The 19961-nt window shown below is 39.5% G+C and overlaps 1 protein-coding gene across 2 annotated transcripts in view; it reads right to left on the bottom strand.

Annotated features, from left to right (window-relative positions):
• The window catches only part of RSU1 (Ras suppressor protein 1), a 229195-nt gene that overhangs the window by 105542 nt on the left and 103692 nt on the right, over positions 1 to 19961 (bottom strand). For both annotated transcript variants that reach the window (XM_017529783.2, XM_017529782.2), the window contains one exon: positions 2926 to 3058. In XM_017529783.2, coding sequence (XP_017385272.1) covers positions 2926 to 3058 — 133 coding nt within the window. The remainder of the gene's footprint in view (positions 1 to 2925; positions 3059 to 19961) is intronic.

Genomic DNA, 19961 nt, shown 5'->3' with positions numbered 1-19961 from the left:
AATGAAAAATTGTTAATCAGAATAATAAACAGATAATTTCCTCCAATTCTGGATGGCTAGGAGTTTGTTCATGTATTTTTCTGTATACTATCATATTAGAATGACTTTTTTCAAGATACTGTACAAACCAAGCTCTAAATAGCTTCCTGTTTACTAAGGAAAAATTAGAGTCCCATCTAAAACAAATGATAGCAATGATGAACAATTTAAAAGGAACACGATAAACAATCATCTGCTAATTTGTGGCTACATTTTCACACATTTTCATAATTAACTAATTTCCAAGGGTGAGCTTTATTAATTGTTTTTTAAAAAAAGTTAGAATCTGTAATAACTGTACATATCCACATGGCTTTTGAAACAATTAATACACATCCTATACCTGTCTCATTTTATCTTTAAGGTAAGTCTTTAGACTTAAATTGTAAGTGTCACAATGTTGTCTAAAGTAATCGAAACCATGCATTATGTTGCTTTTATATAGGAGGATATGGTATCATTTTGGCAATTTTACTGTATTTAGTTTTAAGTCCATTGTTCTTTTCTCTTTTTTCAGAGATGGAGTTGCCCAGGCTGGAGTACAGTGGCAGGATCTCAGCTAACTGCAACCTCTGCCTCCCAGGCTCAAGCAATTCTTGTGCCTCATCCTCCTGGGTGGCCGGGATTACAGGTGCCCCTCCACCATGCCCTGCTAATTTTTGTATTTTTAGTTTCACCATGTTGGCCAGGCTGATCTCGAGCTCCTGACCTCAGGTGATCCACATGCCTTGGCTTCCCAAGTGTTGGGGTTACAGGTATGAGCAACCATACTTGGGCCAGCCACTATTCTTTACAGCTTGTGTTCTCTGTTTCTGTCTGGTGGAAACATGAACACAGCAAGCCGTGAATGTCTGACCAGCAGCATGGTGCTCAGGCTGAAAGACTACAGAAATATAGCCAGCCATTTCTAGGCAAAGGCTCTGTCCTGCCAATCGATCCCAACCCACTGGCCTGGCAGATTCACAGAGGGTTCTACTGGGAGTGTGACATATTTCTGATACCCAAAAAAAAAAAAAAAAAAAAAAAAAAAAAAAAAGAAACGAAACGAAACGAAACTCTTAACTGTGACCTTTAGCAATCTTCTACCTTTCTTCCAATAGTTGGAATGTTAAATTCTCGAAAGTTGGTGCCAGGCTGGGCATGGTGGCTCACGACTGTAATCCCAGCACTTTGGAAGACCAAAGTGGTAGACACCAGAGGATGGAGACCAGCCTGGGCAACATAGGGAGATTCCATCTCTACAAAAAGTAAAAAAAAAAAAAAAATAGCTGGGCATGGTGGTGCGTGCCTGTAGTTCCAGCTACTTGGGAGGCTGAGGTGGAAAAATTGCCTGAGCCCAGGAGCTTGAGGCTTCAGTGAGTTGTGATTATGCCACCGAACTCCAGCCCAGTAATACAGCGAGACCCCGTCGATTAAAAAAAAAAAAAAATAAGGCCGGGCGCAGTGGCTCATACCTGTAATCCCAGCACTTTGGGAAGCTGAGGCAGGTGGATCACCTGAGGTCAGGAGTTGGAGACCAGCCTGGCCAATATGGTGAAACCCCGTCTCTACTAAAACGCAAAAAATTAGCCAGGTGTGGTGGTGCGCGCCTGTAGTCCCAGCTACTCAGGAGGCTGAGGCAAGGCAATCACTTGAGCCTGGGAGGAGGAGGTTGCAGTCAGCCAAGATCACGCCACTGCACTCCAGTCTGGTGACGGAGCGATACTCCATCTCAAAATAAATAAACACACAAAAATTTAAAAATAAATTTAAAAAGTTGATGCCAGACACAAACACGGATTACATTTGACTAAGGACGCTTTCATCTTTTTTGTAGATGCTTAAAATTATACTAGATCTCAGCATTTGGAGTCAGGCAGGCATTGTGATAAATGATAGTTTGTTTTGCAGCTGGGGGGCTGGGATAAGGTAGGAAAATGATGGTGACAGATGTAACAACAGAAGTAGGTGGAAGTGGCAGAATTCCCTTCAACCTCAACACACGGAGGAAGAAGGACGCACGAATAGTGAGGTTTTTTGGACAGTTTTGCACAGACTCCCTTCACCTGGACTGAGGGGTTGAGGAATTTTGATGCTGTGACTTTAAGCTGACAGATCCCGCCTCCTCTCCAGCCTTTTCCTTTTCTCTAAGAGATTATCATCTCACTAGAGTAAAAGCTTCTCTATAATAGAATGACGCATGCTAGTACTCTCTGCTGATTTTATAAATAAACTGCTTAACAATTTTGTTCAGAACACTTGTAATTCTTTGCATTCACAGAAGAAAAAAAATATATGTTCTGATCTGAATGGTGAATTCCCTTAGTGCAATGAATATTCAACTAATTTAATACCTCAAAAATTCTCCAAAGAAAATTGGTATAAATCCCCTTGAAAATGTCAATGAAAAACAATGTACAAATAGAGACAATGACCACATGCTGTTTTTTCTTGTTTCTGCTTTTTTCTTTCGAGAAAGGGTCTTGCTTTCTCACCCAGGCTTGAGTGTAGGGCATGATCATGGCTCAGTTCAGCCTCAATCTCCTGGGCTCAAGTGATCCTCCCAACCCAGGCTCCTGAATAGCTTCAACAGCAAGCATGCACCACCATGCCTGGATCATTTATTTTTCTTTTTATTTTGTAGAGATGGGGTCTTGCTATGTTGCCCAGGCTGGTTTCAAACTCCTAGACTCAAGCAATCCTTCAGACTCAACTTCTCCAAAGGCTAGGATTACAGGTATGAGCTACACCACGCCTGGCTGTCGTTCAGTTTTTAATAAAACTTTTTAAAATGCTATGTGTTAACTGCCACCAACAGGATACTGTCACATGATAATTTTTTAAAGGCATAATTATAAATACTATAAAATCACAGTCTACTATTTCAGAAAATCAGAGTCTACTTACTATTTGTATGTTTCAGAACGGATATACTCAAAAACATGGGACACTCCAAGCTGGAACTGGTCGGCAATGGGGGTCACCCAGGGATTGTTCTCGGCTTTGAATACCTGCTTCTGACCAGTTAAATCCAAGTTTCCTGAAAAGATGAAGAAAAAAAAAAATGAGAAGGTCACTTCATCCAAAACAGATCAGGTCTAAGACGTCCTTCTCAGTAATCACAGCCAACCTTAAGTACCTTTTGGATCATCTGATGTTTTTTAAATTTCTTAACTGAAGCCATCACAGTACCTTGGCCCAGGAAATTAAGAACAAAGGAAGGAAGAAAGAAGACAGATGGAAAAAGAAGTGGAGGGAAGGAGGTATTTGCAGCAAAGACAAAAATGACTTTTTCATGATTTAGAGAAGTGATAATATGAAAACCACCTGAAATTCTATCCTGACAATGTCAGTACACATCACGCCTCTTCCTGTCTGATCTAAGCCCAATCTGATCAACATCACTTTTTTCATCAATCAAGATAGCATATGAATAGAGAAAGACAGGGATATTACCCAAGTCAAATTGTTGCATTACTCAAGTATAAGAGCAAAAGCACATCTGGGAATCAGCCCTAAATGAATCTCATTAACATAGCAGTGATGAAGAGTAACATTTGTTTAGCTCTGATCAGTTTATAAATTACCATTTAAAATCATTTCCCCATTTCATTCTCCTGCAATCCCTAAGGTCAGATATTAGCATTACTTTATAGGTGAAGAAATGGAAACTTAAGGAAATTAACTACTGTACCCAAGATCAGACAAAGCCGGCGTGAAGATTTCAACCTGACCCCCAATCTCATATTCCTCCCACAGTGTCTGCTGAGGTCATCAGGGCACACATCAATCTAGATAAGGTTGAGTTAATGAAGGTAGCCTAAAAAAGCCAGCAAGCACCCTTCATCTGGATCACCTCTGTTGATGACCAGTTAACTGTTTATATATTATATATATATATATATATATATATATATATATTCAAAAATGGAAAGGGCAATGTGTGAAAGAACTTCCTAAAATGCACTCACCTATGAAAGCAAGAAACAGAAAGAGAAGATAGGAAGTAGGGATGTATGCGAAGCTCTGTCCCTAAAAGTCCTATGGAGGAAATCAATTTTGAGACTTCTTGTCCACAGCCTGGGACTGTTTAAACCTAGAGATACAGCAATGATTCTAAGACACAACCGAAGTTATATGCTGTTCCAAGGCTCTACTATCTATGTTTTCATAGGTGGTAACTCAGGGCAATGAAAACATATTCTGGGATGCAAGTGTAGCATAAAGCAAGTAAGTTCCCAGATGATCTGAGCTTTGAAAATGAAAGGATAAATGACATTTTTTTATGAGGAAGATAATCCAATATTGCTTCTTAAAATAAGAGATAATTTGAATCTTTCTTTTTTGTTATATGAACTTCAACGATTCAGAAAAACAAAGAAAAGAAAAATGACCACAATTTCACAAAATCTTTTTAAAGACAATAGGTACTACTAAATATTAAGAGAGAGTAATTCATCTTTCCAAAGCTACAAAGAATTTGTTGGTCCTTGGTATAAAAATAAGCAGATCCATTTCTCTCCAAGATTATCAATATTGTCAATTTCCTCATCTTAATGCTTAAGCATTTAGTCAGATATTAAGTCACTTGGGAAATTAGTGAGCTTGATTCTCTAAACCATGAGTCAGAAAGCTGCCGAGGGCAAATGAAAACCCAGGGGTGGTATGCATTCTGCTTAGCTGACTATCTCACCTGGGTTTGATCTCATTGGGAAGGGGCTGCCATCGATCTTTGTTTTTTATCTTTAGGGAGATGGTTTTTAAGAGTCCCAACAATGAAACTGACCTGTTGTTTACTTTTCTCTATAATTCTCATTTCCTCTTAAAATCTCATTTGCTGCATTCGATATATCTTGTCTTACTTACAATTCCTTCATGAATTCTTTTTCTCCAATCTTCCCTTTTCCTAAAAATGAATATAATATACATTTCTGGAAAGAAGCCACGCATTTAAAAACAAGTTTGTTTCCGACGTGTCATATTTTATGTGCACAATGGTAAGTTGCCCATCGTGCTTAGGAGGTGGCGCCACTAAGGGAAGGGATTACAAACCAGACAACAGTGACCACCGTGCAGCAATGCACTTATCGGTTGGGGATGGCAGTGCCAGAGCACAACCGTCTCTCTTTAAACACTCACCTGAGAAACAATCTGTGCTTACTTCTTGTCATCTTCCTGTCTCTAATGTCTGCCTACAGACATCAGTATGGAATCAACTATGAAAAAAATTAATTTGAGTTGTTTAGAAAAAAATATGTGTATTCTTGGCCAGGCGCAGTGGCTCATGCCTATAATCCCAGCACTTTGGGAGGCCGAAGCAGGTGGATCACTTGAGGTCAGGAGTTCGAGACCAGTCTGGCCAACATGGCAAAACCCCATTTCTGCTAAAAATATAAAAATTAGCAGAGTGCAGTGCTGCGCACCTGTACTCCCAGACACTCGGGAATATGAGGCAGGAGAACTGCTTGAACCTGGGAGGCAGAGGCTGCAATGAGCCGAGATGGCGCCACTGCACTGCAGGCTGGGGAAAAGAGCACGACTCTGTCTAAAAAAAAGAAAGAAAAAATATGTGTATTGCAAAGTGGATGAGAAAAAAGCAGCAGAAGCCATGAAAAGCATAAATTGCATATTTATGGAACAGGACAGAAACGAATTCCTAAGCTAACGGGATTCAATCGGTGTGAGTATTTTGCCCTAAATATCTTTCCTTCTTCCTGAAAATTGACTATCCCAATGAAAAATCTATTTGGTATTCTAGGTGGCAGAATTTTATTCTGTTGAAGAAGCGTCCACAGTTTTTGCATTTACACAACTGCTTTGCTTTTAACATCTGGTTCAGAGGGGAATTGCAGGAACACGTATCTTTTTTTTTTTTTTTTTCTTTGGTAAGGTAAGAATGAGAAAAGGAGCAAAGTCAGCTACATTTGGGCACAGAGCACTTCTCACCACTGTATTTTCAGGGCCCTTGACCAGCATGAGAACAGCGTGAAGCAGAGAAAGGGTCCGGGAAGGACGACACAGACAAGCCTCGGCTATTCCAAATTTGCCCTTGGATGACTTGCACGGGGCAGAGAGAAGAACAGACTCTTCTTTTCCCGCCTGCACCACAAGCTGCCTCTGCTGAATCTCAAGCCCTGCCCCATCATCCGAAACTGAACGTATGTTATCAGCAAAGCCAGTTTTAAAGGCCCATCCTTGAAAAGAATAGGTACATATATCTGCGGGAAAGCAGCGCTTGTGTTCTACTACCAACGGCGCGCAAACCCACTCTGGAGCCCACGCAGCCTCTTGTTAACTTAGTAACAGCTTCTTACTAAGTGTGCAGTCTTTTCGGTGGTAATCCTCAGAAAATCATGTACTGGAGTTCTATGCTCCCTGACTGCCACTCATGGAAGGGGAATAATGCCAAGAAAGGTCAGCCATGTTCCCTGGGCCCTTTTGTCTGAAGCCTGTAACCCCCTGGAGATCTGTCAATCCCAAGTGATGTCTCTATTTAGGCGCTGTCAGTGGAGACAGCAGAGGCATCACAGATTGCTAATGACGGCTGCTAACTGGAGCACAGAGGAGACACTGGATGCGAGCTAAACATACTCCCTTCAGGGAAAAGGAGTCACACGCTGATGTCTGCAAGTCACTGTTAACAGAAAGGACCATGGGCTATTTGTGATCATCTTCACTATATCACTTTCAACCCATCTACACATTTTAGTTGGGATGGGAGTGGGAAAGCAGGGACAGATGACTGGTTTACCCTCCCCACCCTCATTTCCTTACTTCAGTAACAAGCAATGCTACTAAATGAAATTCACAAGTGCTTCATAAAGCTACACGAACATAGGAGCCTAACAGAAAAGAATGATTCGGGTTCACTGGGGAAAAAAAGGAAAAGAAAAAAGCTTCTTGTTTGATGTTGTTCTTTCTTTTTTAACAAAGACCATGAAAACCAGGCATAATGTCCATGGTGAATCTTAAAGGAAGAAACTATTATAAAGGATAGAGATGGAAACTGTGCGAGCCAAAGGGAGCAATGTCTCTTCGGAGTTAGAACCGGAACTTGCTGTGATAGGGCAGGCTTGCTTTGTTTTTCAACTTAATGTCACCAGTGGATAACATGATACCCGTTTCCGTAGCACTGCAATCCTCCCAGCAAGTGATTTGTCTCTTGGTTCTCTTGCCTCACTCCGCACCAGTCGGGGATGAAGCAATTTCAGAAGAGGGTTAATATAATTAGAGTAAAGCTGGCATTATACTGTGTGAAAAGATGACACCCGACTCATATTGGCCTAGCAACAAGTTACCATTGCCTCAGCAGAGCTCGTCTGTCAGCTGTCGGAGGTAGGTTCCCTTTTAAGTAATAACATGCAGGAAGCATCTCACCCCGCTGTCAGTCAGCCTGTAATCGCCCTGACGCTGCACGCTTCAGTGCGTTGGGTTAGGAGCCCTCACCCATCCCCTTTATTAGAAGGCTGAGCGGCGCTCTGGTGGTGTTCTAACAAGGATCAGGCAGCAGGATTAAGCACTGTGACAAAGAGGATCTAATAAGCTAGAAAGTGGTGCATCTGCAGACACGCTGGCTGGCTCCCAGACACAGATTCACTTTGCTCACTCCTCAGCTGGAAGGCGCAGGCCACTGGGGAAGCCAGGCAGCGTCGTGATTAGCAGTGACCCTCTGACCGATGCTGCTATGAAGATCGTATATCACTCAGAGGCTTATTCTGCAATTGCAAATTGGATTTTCCATTTTATTACCTGCAAAAGGACCACATATGCTTCTTTCCAAAGCCTCTAATACAGCAAGCTTTGCCATGCAACTGCAATTGTGTAAACACTAAATCACGTAAAACATTCATTCTACTTGCTGGTTATAAATGTGATTGAATGCAATAGGCAATTGCAGCTCCATTAATAAGCATGCTCATTTTCACTTACGGAAATTGGTTGTTTCCATAATCACGCTGTAAGAATTCTTCCTGAGCATTCAAAATCCTGAAACATGTGGCTAGCAGCATCATTTATCATAGAGTAAGCAATCGAGGTGATCTGGGCAAATTTTTCACGTCATCAAAGTAGCATTCCCTCCCTTCCTAATTTCAAAATAATATTGCAGAGAGCTTTTTAATTAACGCACTCCAAAAGCCAGGCTCTCTCGTTCACTCATATCTAAGATTGCGGTCTAACAAGGTAAAACTTAAAAAAAAAAAAAAAAGTGGCTAGTTGGGTATAGTCCATCATTACTATACTAGATTTGCCCAAACCCAAGTAATTGATTTGCTCAGAAGGAATTGAGATGGAGCATAATAACAGCTGAAGATCACCTCTGCTCTGCAGTGAATCCTCACATGGAAACCAACCACAAATGATTCCAATACAAAATAAAAGCTACATTTAGGGACGCTCCTACACAGACAAATATTCTACACATAAGTCTCCATAATTCTCATCATGATGTGCTAGGCTACTAATTATAGAAGTACATGATTACAGACAAATGGCTGACTCTGGAAAGTTCCTACTTTTTCACTTCTTTAGTAACACACTTTACTGAGTGGAAAATGATCATAAGGCCTATAAAATGCTCATATTGCAATAGACAGCATCTGCAATAACTAAATATTGGAAACAAACCAGAAATTTCATTACCAGGTGATAAGCAGAATAATATGCTATAGCCATACTATGAAATGCTATTCACTTATTAAAACAGATTTATTTGCATGCACTGACCTGGAGTGAGGTCTAAAAGTATAATTTTAAAAAATAAGGATATTCTAGCCTTACTATCAATTGATTTTTGAAAAATACGTAAGAAATCCATATATATATACGACTAAATGTTTATGTGTAGAAGAAGAAAAGGATAAATTAAGTTATTAAGGTTGGTAGTCTCAAACAAGGGAAATATTAATGTTGGTTTTCTCAAATTATGGTAGTGCAGGAGGTTGAGCTGGCAGAGCAAAGGATAAAACATTAATTATCGATTTGGAGAAATCCATGTTGTTACAAGTATGGATTATTCTCATAATTAAAAAAGATTAAAGGACATTGAAAGGAATTGTCAAAAACAAATTCAAAGTTCATGGTGCACGCTAATTGGCACAAAAGAGTATCTCTTAATTTAAGTATATCCTATGACAGTGAACATCATGCTTATGGCCCATTCTCTTCTGTCTGCATAATAGATGATGGTCTATAAAGCCTTAAGTGGGATGAGAATCCAGGTCTGAGGTTGCATTTCTTTCTGTGCATCATCAATGCAATGTAAGCTGGGATGCCTCATGGCAGCCCTCAAATGTACTCCATGGGGAATGCAAGGCCACACTGTCATTCTGGTAACTGTCTGCAGCTTGGCCTTTCCAGCAACACATTATTAAAAGAGGCATTCTGTACATTTAATATATGCATTGCAGCTTTAAGACACATACTAAAATAAACAGTTATTCTTCTGATCTAGTCGGCGAAGATAGTACAACTTAAATGAAAAAGATTAAAAAAGAGAAAACCACCACCCTACCAAATGGTTCCAACACGAGCAGCACCTGATTTCAGTGTGTGCTGGTGTGAAGAGGTCCCAGAAGTCCTTATGCCAACAAAGAAAAACAGCATTTTACATTGTTTCCATCTGATGCTCTTCTTGGCCATTTGATATCTGTGATCCAGGTTAAGATAGAAGGAGCTCTCAGTTGCTTATGAATATAACCAGCAACAGAACAGTGGCATCCTCAACAGACACATTCAAGGTTGCCTTATGTTGCAAGGTGAAATGGCTGTTAAGTAAATAATTTATGTTTGAAACCTGACATTCATTTAGGATTTCTCAATCATTCTTCTCAATGTGGGAGGCAATTTTATTTTTGCTTGCCAGATTTCCTTTATTACTGTTCTGGTAATGTTAGGACACATGGACAAAGGTCTGGTGGATCTGGCTCCAAATCCCAAAGACCATTCACTGACTTGGGCAAATTCTTATATTCAGCTGCTGAGCTTCAGTTACCTCATCTGCCAAGTGAGAATAACACTCCCAATTGATAGGACTGGGGACAGGAGCCAAAACATGTATACAAAATGGCTCCATAAACTGGAAAACACTTTGCAAATAGAAAAATAGGATTTTCGTTATAATTTTAAGCGAAACCTGCAAAAGGAAGAAAACGTGTACTTGAAGACAGTTTGCCTAAAATAAGAGTACCCTCAAAGGAATTCAACCCCTGAAATTGAATGCAAAATTTGCACGGAGGCGCTCTTCTGAGAAAAGCACCCATTCATAAGATTCACACAGGTCTGTGATCAAAAGTAGGGTTAAGATAAAATTTAGGAGCACTGATTTCATTTCTTAGAGGACTGAAATATATTTTTCTTTCTTTTTTTTTTTTCTGAGATAGAATCTCCCTCTGTCACCCAGGCTGGAATACAGTGCTGCGATCTCTGCTCACTGCATCCTCCGCCTCCTGGGTTGAGGCAATTCTCCTGCCTCAGCCTCCTGAGTATCTGATGATACAGGCACGTGCCACCATGCTCTGCTAATTCTTTTTTTTTTTTTTTTTTGTATTTTAGTAGAGATGGATTTTCACCATGTTGGCCAGGCTGGTCTCAAACTCCTGATTTCAAGTGATATACCTGTCTCAGCTTCCCAAAGTGCTGGGATGACGGGCGTAAGCCACCACGCCCGGTCAAGGACTGAGAGATTTCTAAGCAGCAGCAGTCTTCTGCACCCAGCAGGAGTCTCCGAGACTCTCTAGCAGGATTCCTGCTGTGCTTCCTGGGTGTGCTGGGCCATTCCTTCTCATCCCCCCATGATCCTCACTTCCTTCTAGTTCCCCAGCTCATGGGGGCTGAGTCGAAGACATCCTTCCAACCTCCCGGGAAATCAGAAATGTCAGCACCAAGGGAGCCTCAGGTACTCTGGAAACCTCAGCGGGAAGCTGACTGGTACATAATAAACTAAAATAAATGCATGTTCAACAAATATGTTTTGGTATCAGTACTTTATATAGAATCAATAAAGTTATCACAAAACAGCCTTCACCATGGCTGTGTATCATAAGCGAATAGGAATGCCGCCTAAGTAATAAATTTATCTGGCTAGTTTAGCATTTGCTTAACATTCTACAGACTCCTTCAACAACTGTCTCACTAGCAAGATTTAATATTAACAATACATAGAGTTGTTTAATTGATTTGTGATACTACAGACAGAAACAACTTGTTTTTCTCTTCCTAGGTCCTCTAGTACTTAGTTAATCCCTAAAGCTGGAGGTACATGGGTAGGTCAAGCCATCCATATTGTCTGGTTCCTTTTATCCTATAGAACACCTTTGAAAGAGCTGTAACATTCTTTACACAAAAATAGTAGTCTATGTCAAGTGAGGGGCACAAAATATTGGAAGAGTAAACTTTAGAAATTAACAACTGTAACATCTACAATTGAGAGAGAAAGCCCATGCCAGTATCTACCATTTGGGCTTCTGAATATACAGATGTACGTCAATACAATAACTAGAAAACATCAAATTATTAAGATTGAGCTGTATATTCTACTCATTTACAATTCTAAAATATCCTCCTACAAACTAACCTAAAGTCAAAAGTACTATAATTCCCAAGTGAGGTGGTCTGGATTCACGTCCCTGCCCAAATCTCATGTTGAATTGTAATACCCAATGATGGGGGTGGAGCCTGATGGGAGGTTATTGGATCACGAGGGCGTTCCTTCATGAATGATTTAGCAACATCCCCTCGGTACTCTTCTTGTGACAGTGACTGGGTTATCATGAGAGCTGGTTGTTTAAAAGTACCTAACATTTCTCCTTCTCTCTCTGGATCCTGCGCCCACCAGGTGAACCACCTCACTCTGTCTCTGCCTTCTGCCATGCCAGTAAGCTTCCTGAGGCCTCCCCAGAAGCTGAGCAGATGCCAGGATCACACCTCCTGTACAGCCTGGGGAACTGTGAGCCAACTAAACCTCCTTTCTTTATAAATTACCCAATTTCAAGCATTTATTCACAGCAGTGTGAGAATACAAAAAACTACTACCGAGGAGCGAGACATTGCTATAAAGACAGCTGAAAATGTAGAAGTGACATTGGAACTAGGTAATGGGCAAAGGTTGGAAGAGTTTGACGGACTCAAAAGAAGACAGGAAGATGCAGGAAAGTTTCGAACTTCCTAGAGATTGTTTGAAATGTTAGTAGTGATATGGGCAGTGAAGTCTAGCCCGAGGAAGACTCAGATAAAAATGAGAAACATATTGGGAACTGGAATAAAAGCAACTCTTGTTATGCCTTAGCAAAGAACTTTGCTGCATTCTGCCCCTATGCTGAGGATTTGTGGAACTTTGAACTTGACAGTGATGATTTAGGATATGTGGTGGAAAAAAATTTCTAAACGGCAAAGCGCTCAAGAGGTGGCCTGGCTGTTTCTGATAGCCTATGCTCATATGCATGAGCAAAGAAATAACCTGAAGTTGAAACTTATATTTAAAGGGGAAGCAGAGCATAAAAGCTTAGAATATTTGCAGCCTGACCATGTGGTAGAAAAGAAAAGTTTATTTTCAGGAGAGGAATTCCAGTAGGCTGTGAAGTACTAATAGCCAAGACAATGGGGAAAAGGCATCGAAGGAATCTTGGGGACATTTGCGGCAACCCCTCCCATCATAGGCCAGGAGACCCTGCAGGATTGAATGGTTTCCTGTGGCAGACCCAAGCCTTGCTGCTTAGGATACTACTCCCTGGATCCCAGTCACTCTACCTCTGGCCATGGCTCAAAGGGACCCAGGTACAGCTCAGGTCCCTGCTTCAGAGGGTGTAAGCCCTAAGACTTGATGGCTTCCATGGGGTGTTAAGCCTGCAGGTAGATAGAGTGAAAGAGTTGAAGACTGGAAGCCTCTGCCTAGATTTCAGAGAATGTATGGAAAAGCCTGGATGTCCAGGCAGGAGCCTGGTGCAGGGGCAGGGCCCTCATGGAGAACCTCTACTAAGGCAGTATGAAGGAGAAACGTGAGGTTGGAGCCCACACACATAGTCACTACTGGAGCACTGCCTAGTGGAGCTATCAGAAAAGGGCCACTGACCTGTAAACCCCAGAATGGTATATCCATTGACAGGCTGAACCCTGCTCCAGAAGAAGCTGCAGGCACTCAATGCCCACCCATCAGAGCAGCTACAGGAGCTAAATACTGCAAAGCCACAAAGATGGAGCCACCCAGGGCTTTGGAAGCCCATGTCTTGAATGAGAGTGTCCTAGATGTGGAACATGGAGTCAAGGGAGACCATTTTGGTATCTTAAGATTTAATGACTGCCCTGCTGGGTTTTGAACTTGCGTGGTAGCTGTAGTCCCTTTCCTTTGGCCAATTTCTCCCTATTGGAACAGAAGTATTTACCCAATGCCTGTACCTGCATTGTATCGTCAAAGTAACAGACTTATTTTTTATTTTACAGGCTCACAGGTGGAAGGGACTAGCCTTGTCTCAGATGAGACTCTGGACTTTTGAGTTAATGCTGGAATGAGTTAAGACTTTGCTGTTGGGAAGGCATTATTGTATTTTGCAATGTAAGAAGTACATGAGGTTTGGAGGGACTGGAGGCAGAATTATATAGTTTGAATCTGTGTCCCCACCCAAGTCTCATGTTCAAGTATAGACCTCAATACTGGAGATGAGGACTCGTGGGAGGTGGCCGAATCATAAAGGCAGTCCTTCATGAATGGTTTAGCAACATCCCTCTGGTGCTGTTCTAGTGACAGTGAGTTATCATGAGATCTGGTTGTTTAAAAGTGTGGGGCACCTCCCCCTTCATTTCTTGCTCCTGCTCCCACCATGTGAGTCATCTCACTCCCCCATTGCCTTCTGCCATGATTGTAAGTTTGCTGAGGCCCCCCAGAAACCGAGCAGATTGCAGCATCATGCTTCCTGTACATCTTGCAGAACTCTTGAGCCAATTAAACCTCTTTTCTCCCAGTCTTAGATATGTCTTTATAATACCCCAAGAACAACTAGTACACCAGGGTTGGTTGGGTTAGAGCAATGAACAAACATTTTCCCTACACTGCTGGTTAGAGTCCAAACTGGCATCTCTTTTCAGAAAAGCAATTTGACAATTTATATTAAGAGCTATAAAAATGTCCATACTGTCTGATCTGGTAATTCCACCCCAGTAATAAGTTTATGCTGAGAAAATAATCACTCATATTAACAATGATTTATGAATACAGATTTTCAACTGAGTGTTGCTTATGTCCTTCTGAACGGCTGTAAACAACTCAGATGTCTAGGGGGTTGGGTTCATGAATTATAAGACACTCACAGAATGGTATAATATGTAGCCATATGATTAAAAATGTTTTCAAATAAAATTTAATGACATGGGGTAATGGTCATGACACAGTATTGAAGGTCAAAATGGGGGCCTCAGAACTTATATAGCATGATCCTAACTTTTTAAAACAGCATAAATATATACAAAAATGTATAGGAAAAAGACTAGAAGAAATACACATATAAGTATATATGCATATGAATAGAGAAAAGAGTGGGAAAAAAAATAAAGTGGTTATTTTTGGATGACAGAGTATAAATGCTACACTTTTCTGTTTCTCAGATTTAGTAAAGCAGGGGTTTTCAAACTTAAGTGTGCATCAGAATATCTTTTACAGGATAAGTAAAACCTCCCAAGTTTTCGGTTTCATAGGTCTTGGGTGAAGCCCTAGTGTTTGCATTTCTAACAAGTTCTTAGGAGATGATAATATTTCTGGCCCAAGAACCACACTCTAAAAAAATCCTGGCCGGACGCGGTGGCTCACACCAGTAATCCCAGCACTTTGGGAGGCTGAGGCGGCAATTCACAAAGTCAAGAAATTGAGACCATCCTGGCCAACATGGTGAAACTCTGTCTTTACTAAAAATACAAAAATTAGCTGGGCATGGTGGTGTGCGCCTGTAACCCCAGCTACTCAGGAGGTTGAGGCAGGAGAATTGCTTGAACCCAGGAGGCGGAGGTTGCAGGGAGCCAAGATTGTGCCACTGCACTCCAGTCTGACAACAGAGCAAGACTCGGTCTAAAAACAAACAAACAAAAAAAACCCTTTTCTTTCAAAAGAAAAAAATAACATTGGAACTTTAAAATTCTAAATAAAAGAAACAAATTAAATCTATTTAGAATACTGAAAATCTGAAATTTCAGATACTATCACAAGGTCTACAAACAATAACCAACCAACTAAAGAATCATCATTATCATAATTATATTGGTTTTTGTCTGTTGTACATGTACCTATCATATCAGGAGCTTTGCATATGTTATTCCAAGGTGTCAGAATAATCTTTCATGGAAGGCATTATTATGATCTCATCTTAAAAAATAAGCAGCAACTACCATTTTAGGGGTTTAGGATTCATACTCAAGGTTCTGTGACTAGTAGGCAGACAGGTAGGTATTTAAAAACCTATTTATCTGGCTCTTTCAAAGGCCTTGGTCTTTCCAGTACACGACACTTTTCTCCCTACTGTAAAAAGGTATTGAATATTGTTGGTATAATCAATAATGTGACATGATTTAAGAGCACTGGAGAGTTACACACAAAAACAAGTCACTCACCTCCCACATGGGGCCCAGAATTCTGTCATCAGAATCATTCCCTTTGGGCTGAAAGCCCTATTACCTCCACAAATTTTATTTTTAAATTAAAACATCCTAGTGGGGTAATGGATTAGGTGAATACATTTTTTTTCTTTTTGTTTAGTTTTTTTGGTTCTACTTTAAAGTGGTTATTTAAAAACATACCTATATTATATATATATATATATATATATATATATATATATATATATATCTCCTCTGCCTTTATTCATTAGTTGATTGGTTTTTCCTCCCACTTTTTATTGCATTAAAACACATATGGGATAAAATTTATCATCTTAATGATTTTTAAGGGGATGATTTGGTAATATTAATACATTTATAATTTTGTGCAACCATCACTGTACCATCTGCCTCCATAACTTTTTCCATATTGTAAAACTTGAACTCCAGAACCACACAAAACTCCCCATTTCTCCTTTCCCCTGTCTCACGGCAATCACCATTCTGTCTGTCTCTATGATTTTGACTGTTCTATGTATCTCACATGTGTGGAATCATACAGCATGTCTTCTTGGGACTGGCTTATTTCACTTCATATAATGTTCTCAAAGTTCATCCATGTTGTTGCCTATGTCAAAATTTTTCTCGTAAGGCTAAAAAAAAATTACACTGTATGTATGTACAGTCATCTCTCAGTATCCATGGGGGACACATTCCAGGACCCCTGTGGATGTCAAAATCCATGTATACTCAAATCTCTTATATAAAATAGTATAAATTTTCATATAACCTGCACACATCCTCTGTATGCTTTAAATAATCTTGACTACTTATAATACATAAAACTATATAAATGATATAAATGATTTTGTACATTCTTAAATTTGTATCCTTAAAGTTATTGCTCTATTTTTTTCCCCCACACATTTTATTTATTTATTTATTTGAGATGGAGTCTTGCTCTGTCACACAGGCTGGAGTGCAGTGGCACGGTTTCAGATCACTGCAACATCTGCTTCCCAGTTCAAACGATTCTCTTGCCTCAGCCTCCCAAATAGCTGGAACTACAGGCACATGCCACCACACCCAGCTAATTTTTGTATTTTTTAATAGAAATGGGATTTCCCATGTTGGCCAGGCTGGTCTCTAACTGCTGACCTCAAGTGATCTGCCCACTTCCCTGGGCGGTCACTTGAGGTCAGTAATCTGACCTGGGATTATATTAGTGAGCCACTGTACCCAGCCCCCACACATTTTTTTATTGATTGATTGACTGATTCTTTTCTGAGAGATGGTGTCTCTCTGTATTGCCCAAGCTGGTAGTGGACTTCCTGGCTCAATCAATGCTCCTGCTTCAGCTGAGTAGCTGGGATTACAGGCACACACCACCACACCCAGCCCAAATGTTTTTGATCTGTGGTTGACCGAATCTATGAATGCGGAATCTGTGGATACGAAGGGCCAAATGTAAATACCATATTTTGCTTATCCATTCATCTGTTGATGTACATGTGTGCTGCATTCACATTTTAGCCTCTGCGAATAATGCTGCTATAAATATGGGTACACAGATATCTTTTTGATATGCTGTTTTCAATTATTTGGGGAATATAATTAGAAGTGAAACTGGTCATACGGTAATTTTAATTTTTTGAGAAACTGTCATACAATTTTCCATTTCCACCAACAGTGTACAAGGGTTCCAAACCTATTTTTAATACTTGTAATTTTTTATAGTAGTCATCCTAATGGGAGTGAAACGACGTAGCACTGTAGTTTCCATTTGCACTTCTCCAATGATTAGAGATGCTGAACATTTTTTCATGTGCTCACTGGCCATTTATGCCTCTTCTTTGGGAAGTGTTATTCAAATCCCTTGCCATTTTTCAATTGTGTTGTGTTTGCTGTTGCTGTTGTTGCATTTTAGGAGTTCTCCATAAATTCTCAATTATAATCCTTTATATTTAATCATACATGTACAAATCCTACATATTTGTAAATATATGATGTACAAATACTTTATTCTGTGGGTGGTCTTTTTAGAAAAATTGTATTTTGACACAATGAAATTACACATATTGATGGAAGTACAATTTGATGTTTTGATACATATCTATGCCATATAATTATCCAATCTGGGTGGCTAGAATACCTCATGCAATTATCAACTCTTTGTGATGAGAACATTTGAAAACCTATCCTCTAGCTGTTTCCTAACATACAATATTTCACTGTTACAGTCACTATGTGTAACAGAACATCAAAATTTAGTTCTACTGTCTAACTGTAACTATGTACCCACTGGCCAGTATCTCTGCATCCTTCCTTCTCTTCCCTCCCCTCTCAGTTTCTGGTAACCACTATTCTACTACTTCCTGCTTTAAAGATACCAACTCTGTTTTGGTTGTTGTTAAGAAAAAATGGTAACATATGTGTTTTTCCGTGTCTGGGTTATTCCACTAGACATGACTTCCTTCAGGTTCATCTATGTGTGGCAAACGAAAACAGTTCATACTTCTTTATGGCTGAATAATATTCCATTATGTATATATGTATACTACACTTTCTGTTTTCATTCAAGCATTAATGGACACTTAAGTTGATTACATATCTTAGTTATTGTCAATAGTGCTGCAATAAACATGGGATTTGAAGTTTTCACTTCAACATACTAATTTCTTTTGGATATACACTCAGTAGTGGAATTGCTGGATCATATGGTAGTTCTGTTTCTAATTTTTTGAATCTCCATACTGTTTTCCACAATGGCTATAATAATTTACAATCCCACCAATGTGTTTTCCTTTCTCCACAACCTTGCCAACACTTACTTTCTTTTCTCTTTTTGACAAAAGCCATGCTAACTGGAATGAGGTGGTCTTTCATTGTGGTTCTGATTTGCATTTTCTTGATGATTACTGATGTTGAGTATTTTTTCATATACGTGTTGCCATCTGTATGCTTTTCAGAAATGTCTATTATTTTGCCAGTTTTTTAAATCAGTTTTGTTTCTGTTACAATCCTTATATATTCTGAATATTAACGTCTTGCCAGATAGTTTGTAAATATTTACTCTCATTCTGTAGGTGACTCTTCACTCTGTTAATAGCTTCCTTTGCTGTGCAAAAGCTTTATAATTTGATATCATCTTGTTTGTCTAGTCTTGCTTTTGTTGCCTGTGCTTTTGAAGTCTTATTTTAAAAATCCTTCTCCTGGTCAATGACACAAAAATTTCCTCCATGTTTTCTTCTAGTAGTTTCATAGTTTTGGGTTTTACATTTACATTTTTAATCTTTTTTGTTTTTTTTTTCATATGGTAAGAGGTATAGGTCTAGACTCATTCCTTCCCACATGGAAGTCCAATTTTCCCGGCACCATTTACTAAAAAGATTTGTCTTTTCCTTAATGTGCGTTCTTGGCACCATTATGAAAAATTAGTTGGCTCTAGGTGTGTAAATTTATTTCTCGGCTCTCTAATCTGTTCCACTGGTTTATGTGTCTGTTTATAAAGCCAGAACCATGTTTACGTTACCATAATTTTGTAGAAGCATTGACTCTTGAATAACAACTTTTGACTCCCCCAAAACAACTACTAATGGCCTACTGTTGATCAGAAACCTTACCGATAACATAGTCAATGAATACATTTTGTATGTTACATGTTATATACTATATTCTTACAATGAAGCTAGAAAAAACGTCATTAAGAAAAACCTAAGGAAAAGTTAATGTACTTATTATTCATTAAGTAGATGTGGATTATTATAAAGGTCTTCATCTTCATTGTCTTCCTGTTAAATTGACTTCCAGTTGAGGGGCTGGTCTTGCTGTTTCAGGGATGGCAGAGGCAGAAGAAAACCTACAAACTGAGATTTTCTTGGCTATGACACCAAAAGCTCTCCAACAGGCTTTTCAGGGAGATGAGGCTGGCTGTTGGGCTGAGCTCAAGTGCATGTGGGTATGGCAAAATTTAAGCTGTGCAGTTTAAATCTAAGTTCTCAAGGAATCAACTATACATTTTGATCGTGGGTGGTATGATGCCTTCAGTATTTTCATTTTGCTCAGGGTTGCTTTGGCTATTTGGGTCCTTTTGTGGTTCAATATGAATTTTAGGATTTCTTTTTCTATGTGTGCAAAGGATGTCATTAGCATTTTGGGATTGCCTCAAATCTGTAGATCATTTTAGGCAACATGGCCATCCTAACTATATTAATTCTTCCAATCCATGAAGACAAAATAGCTTGCCATTTATTTGCATCCTCTTCAATTTCTTTCATTAAAGTTTTAGAGTTTTAATATAGAGATCTTTCAATTTGGTTAAGTTTGTTTCTATTATCTTTTTTTTTTTTTTTTTTTTTTTTTTTTTTTTT

The sequence above is a fragment of the Cebus imitator genome, unplaced genomic scaffold, assembly GCF_001604975.1.
Source record: "Cebus imitator isolate Cc_AM_T3 unplaced genomic scaffold, Cebus_imitator-1.0 Scaffold61, whole genome shotgun sequence".
NCBI lineage: Eukaryota > Metazoa > Chordata > Mammalia > Primates > Cebidae > Cebus > Cebus imitator.
The sequence above is the reverse complement of the archived record's forward strand: the minus strand, read 5'-3'. Positions and strand labels throughout refer to the sequence as shown.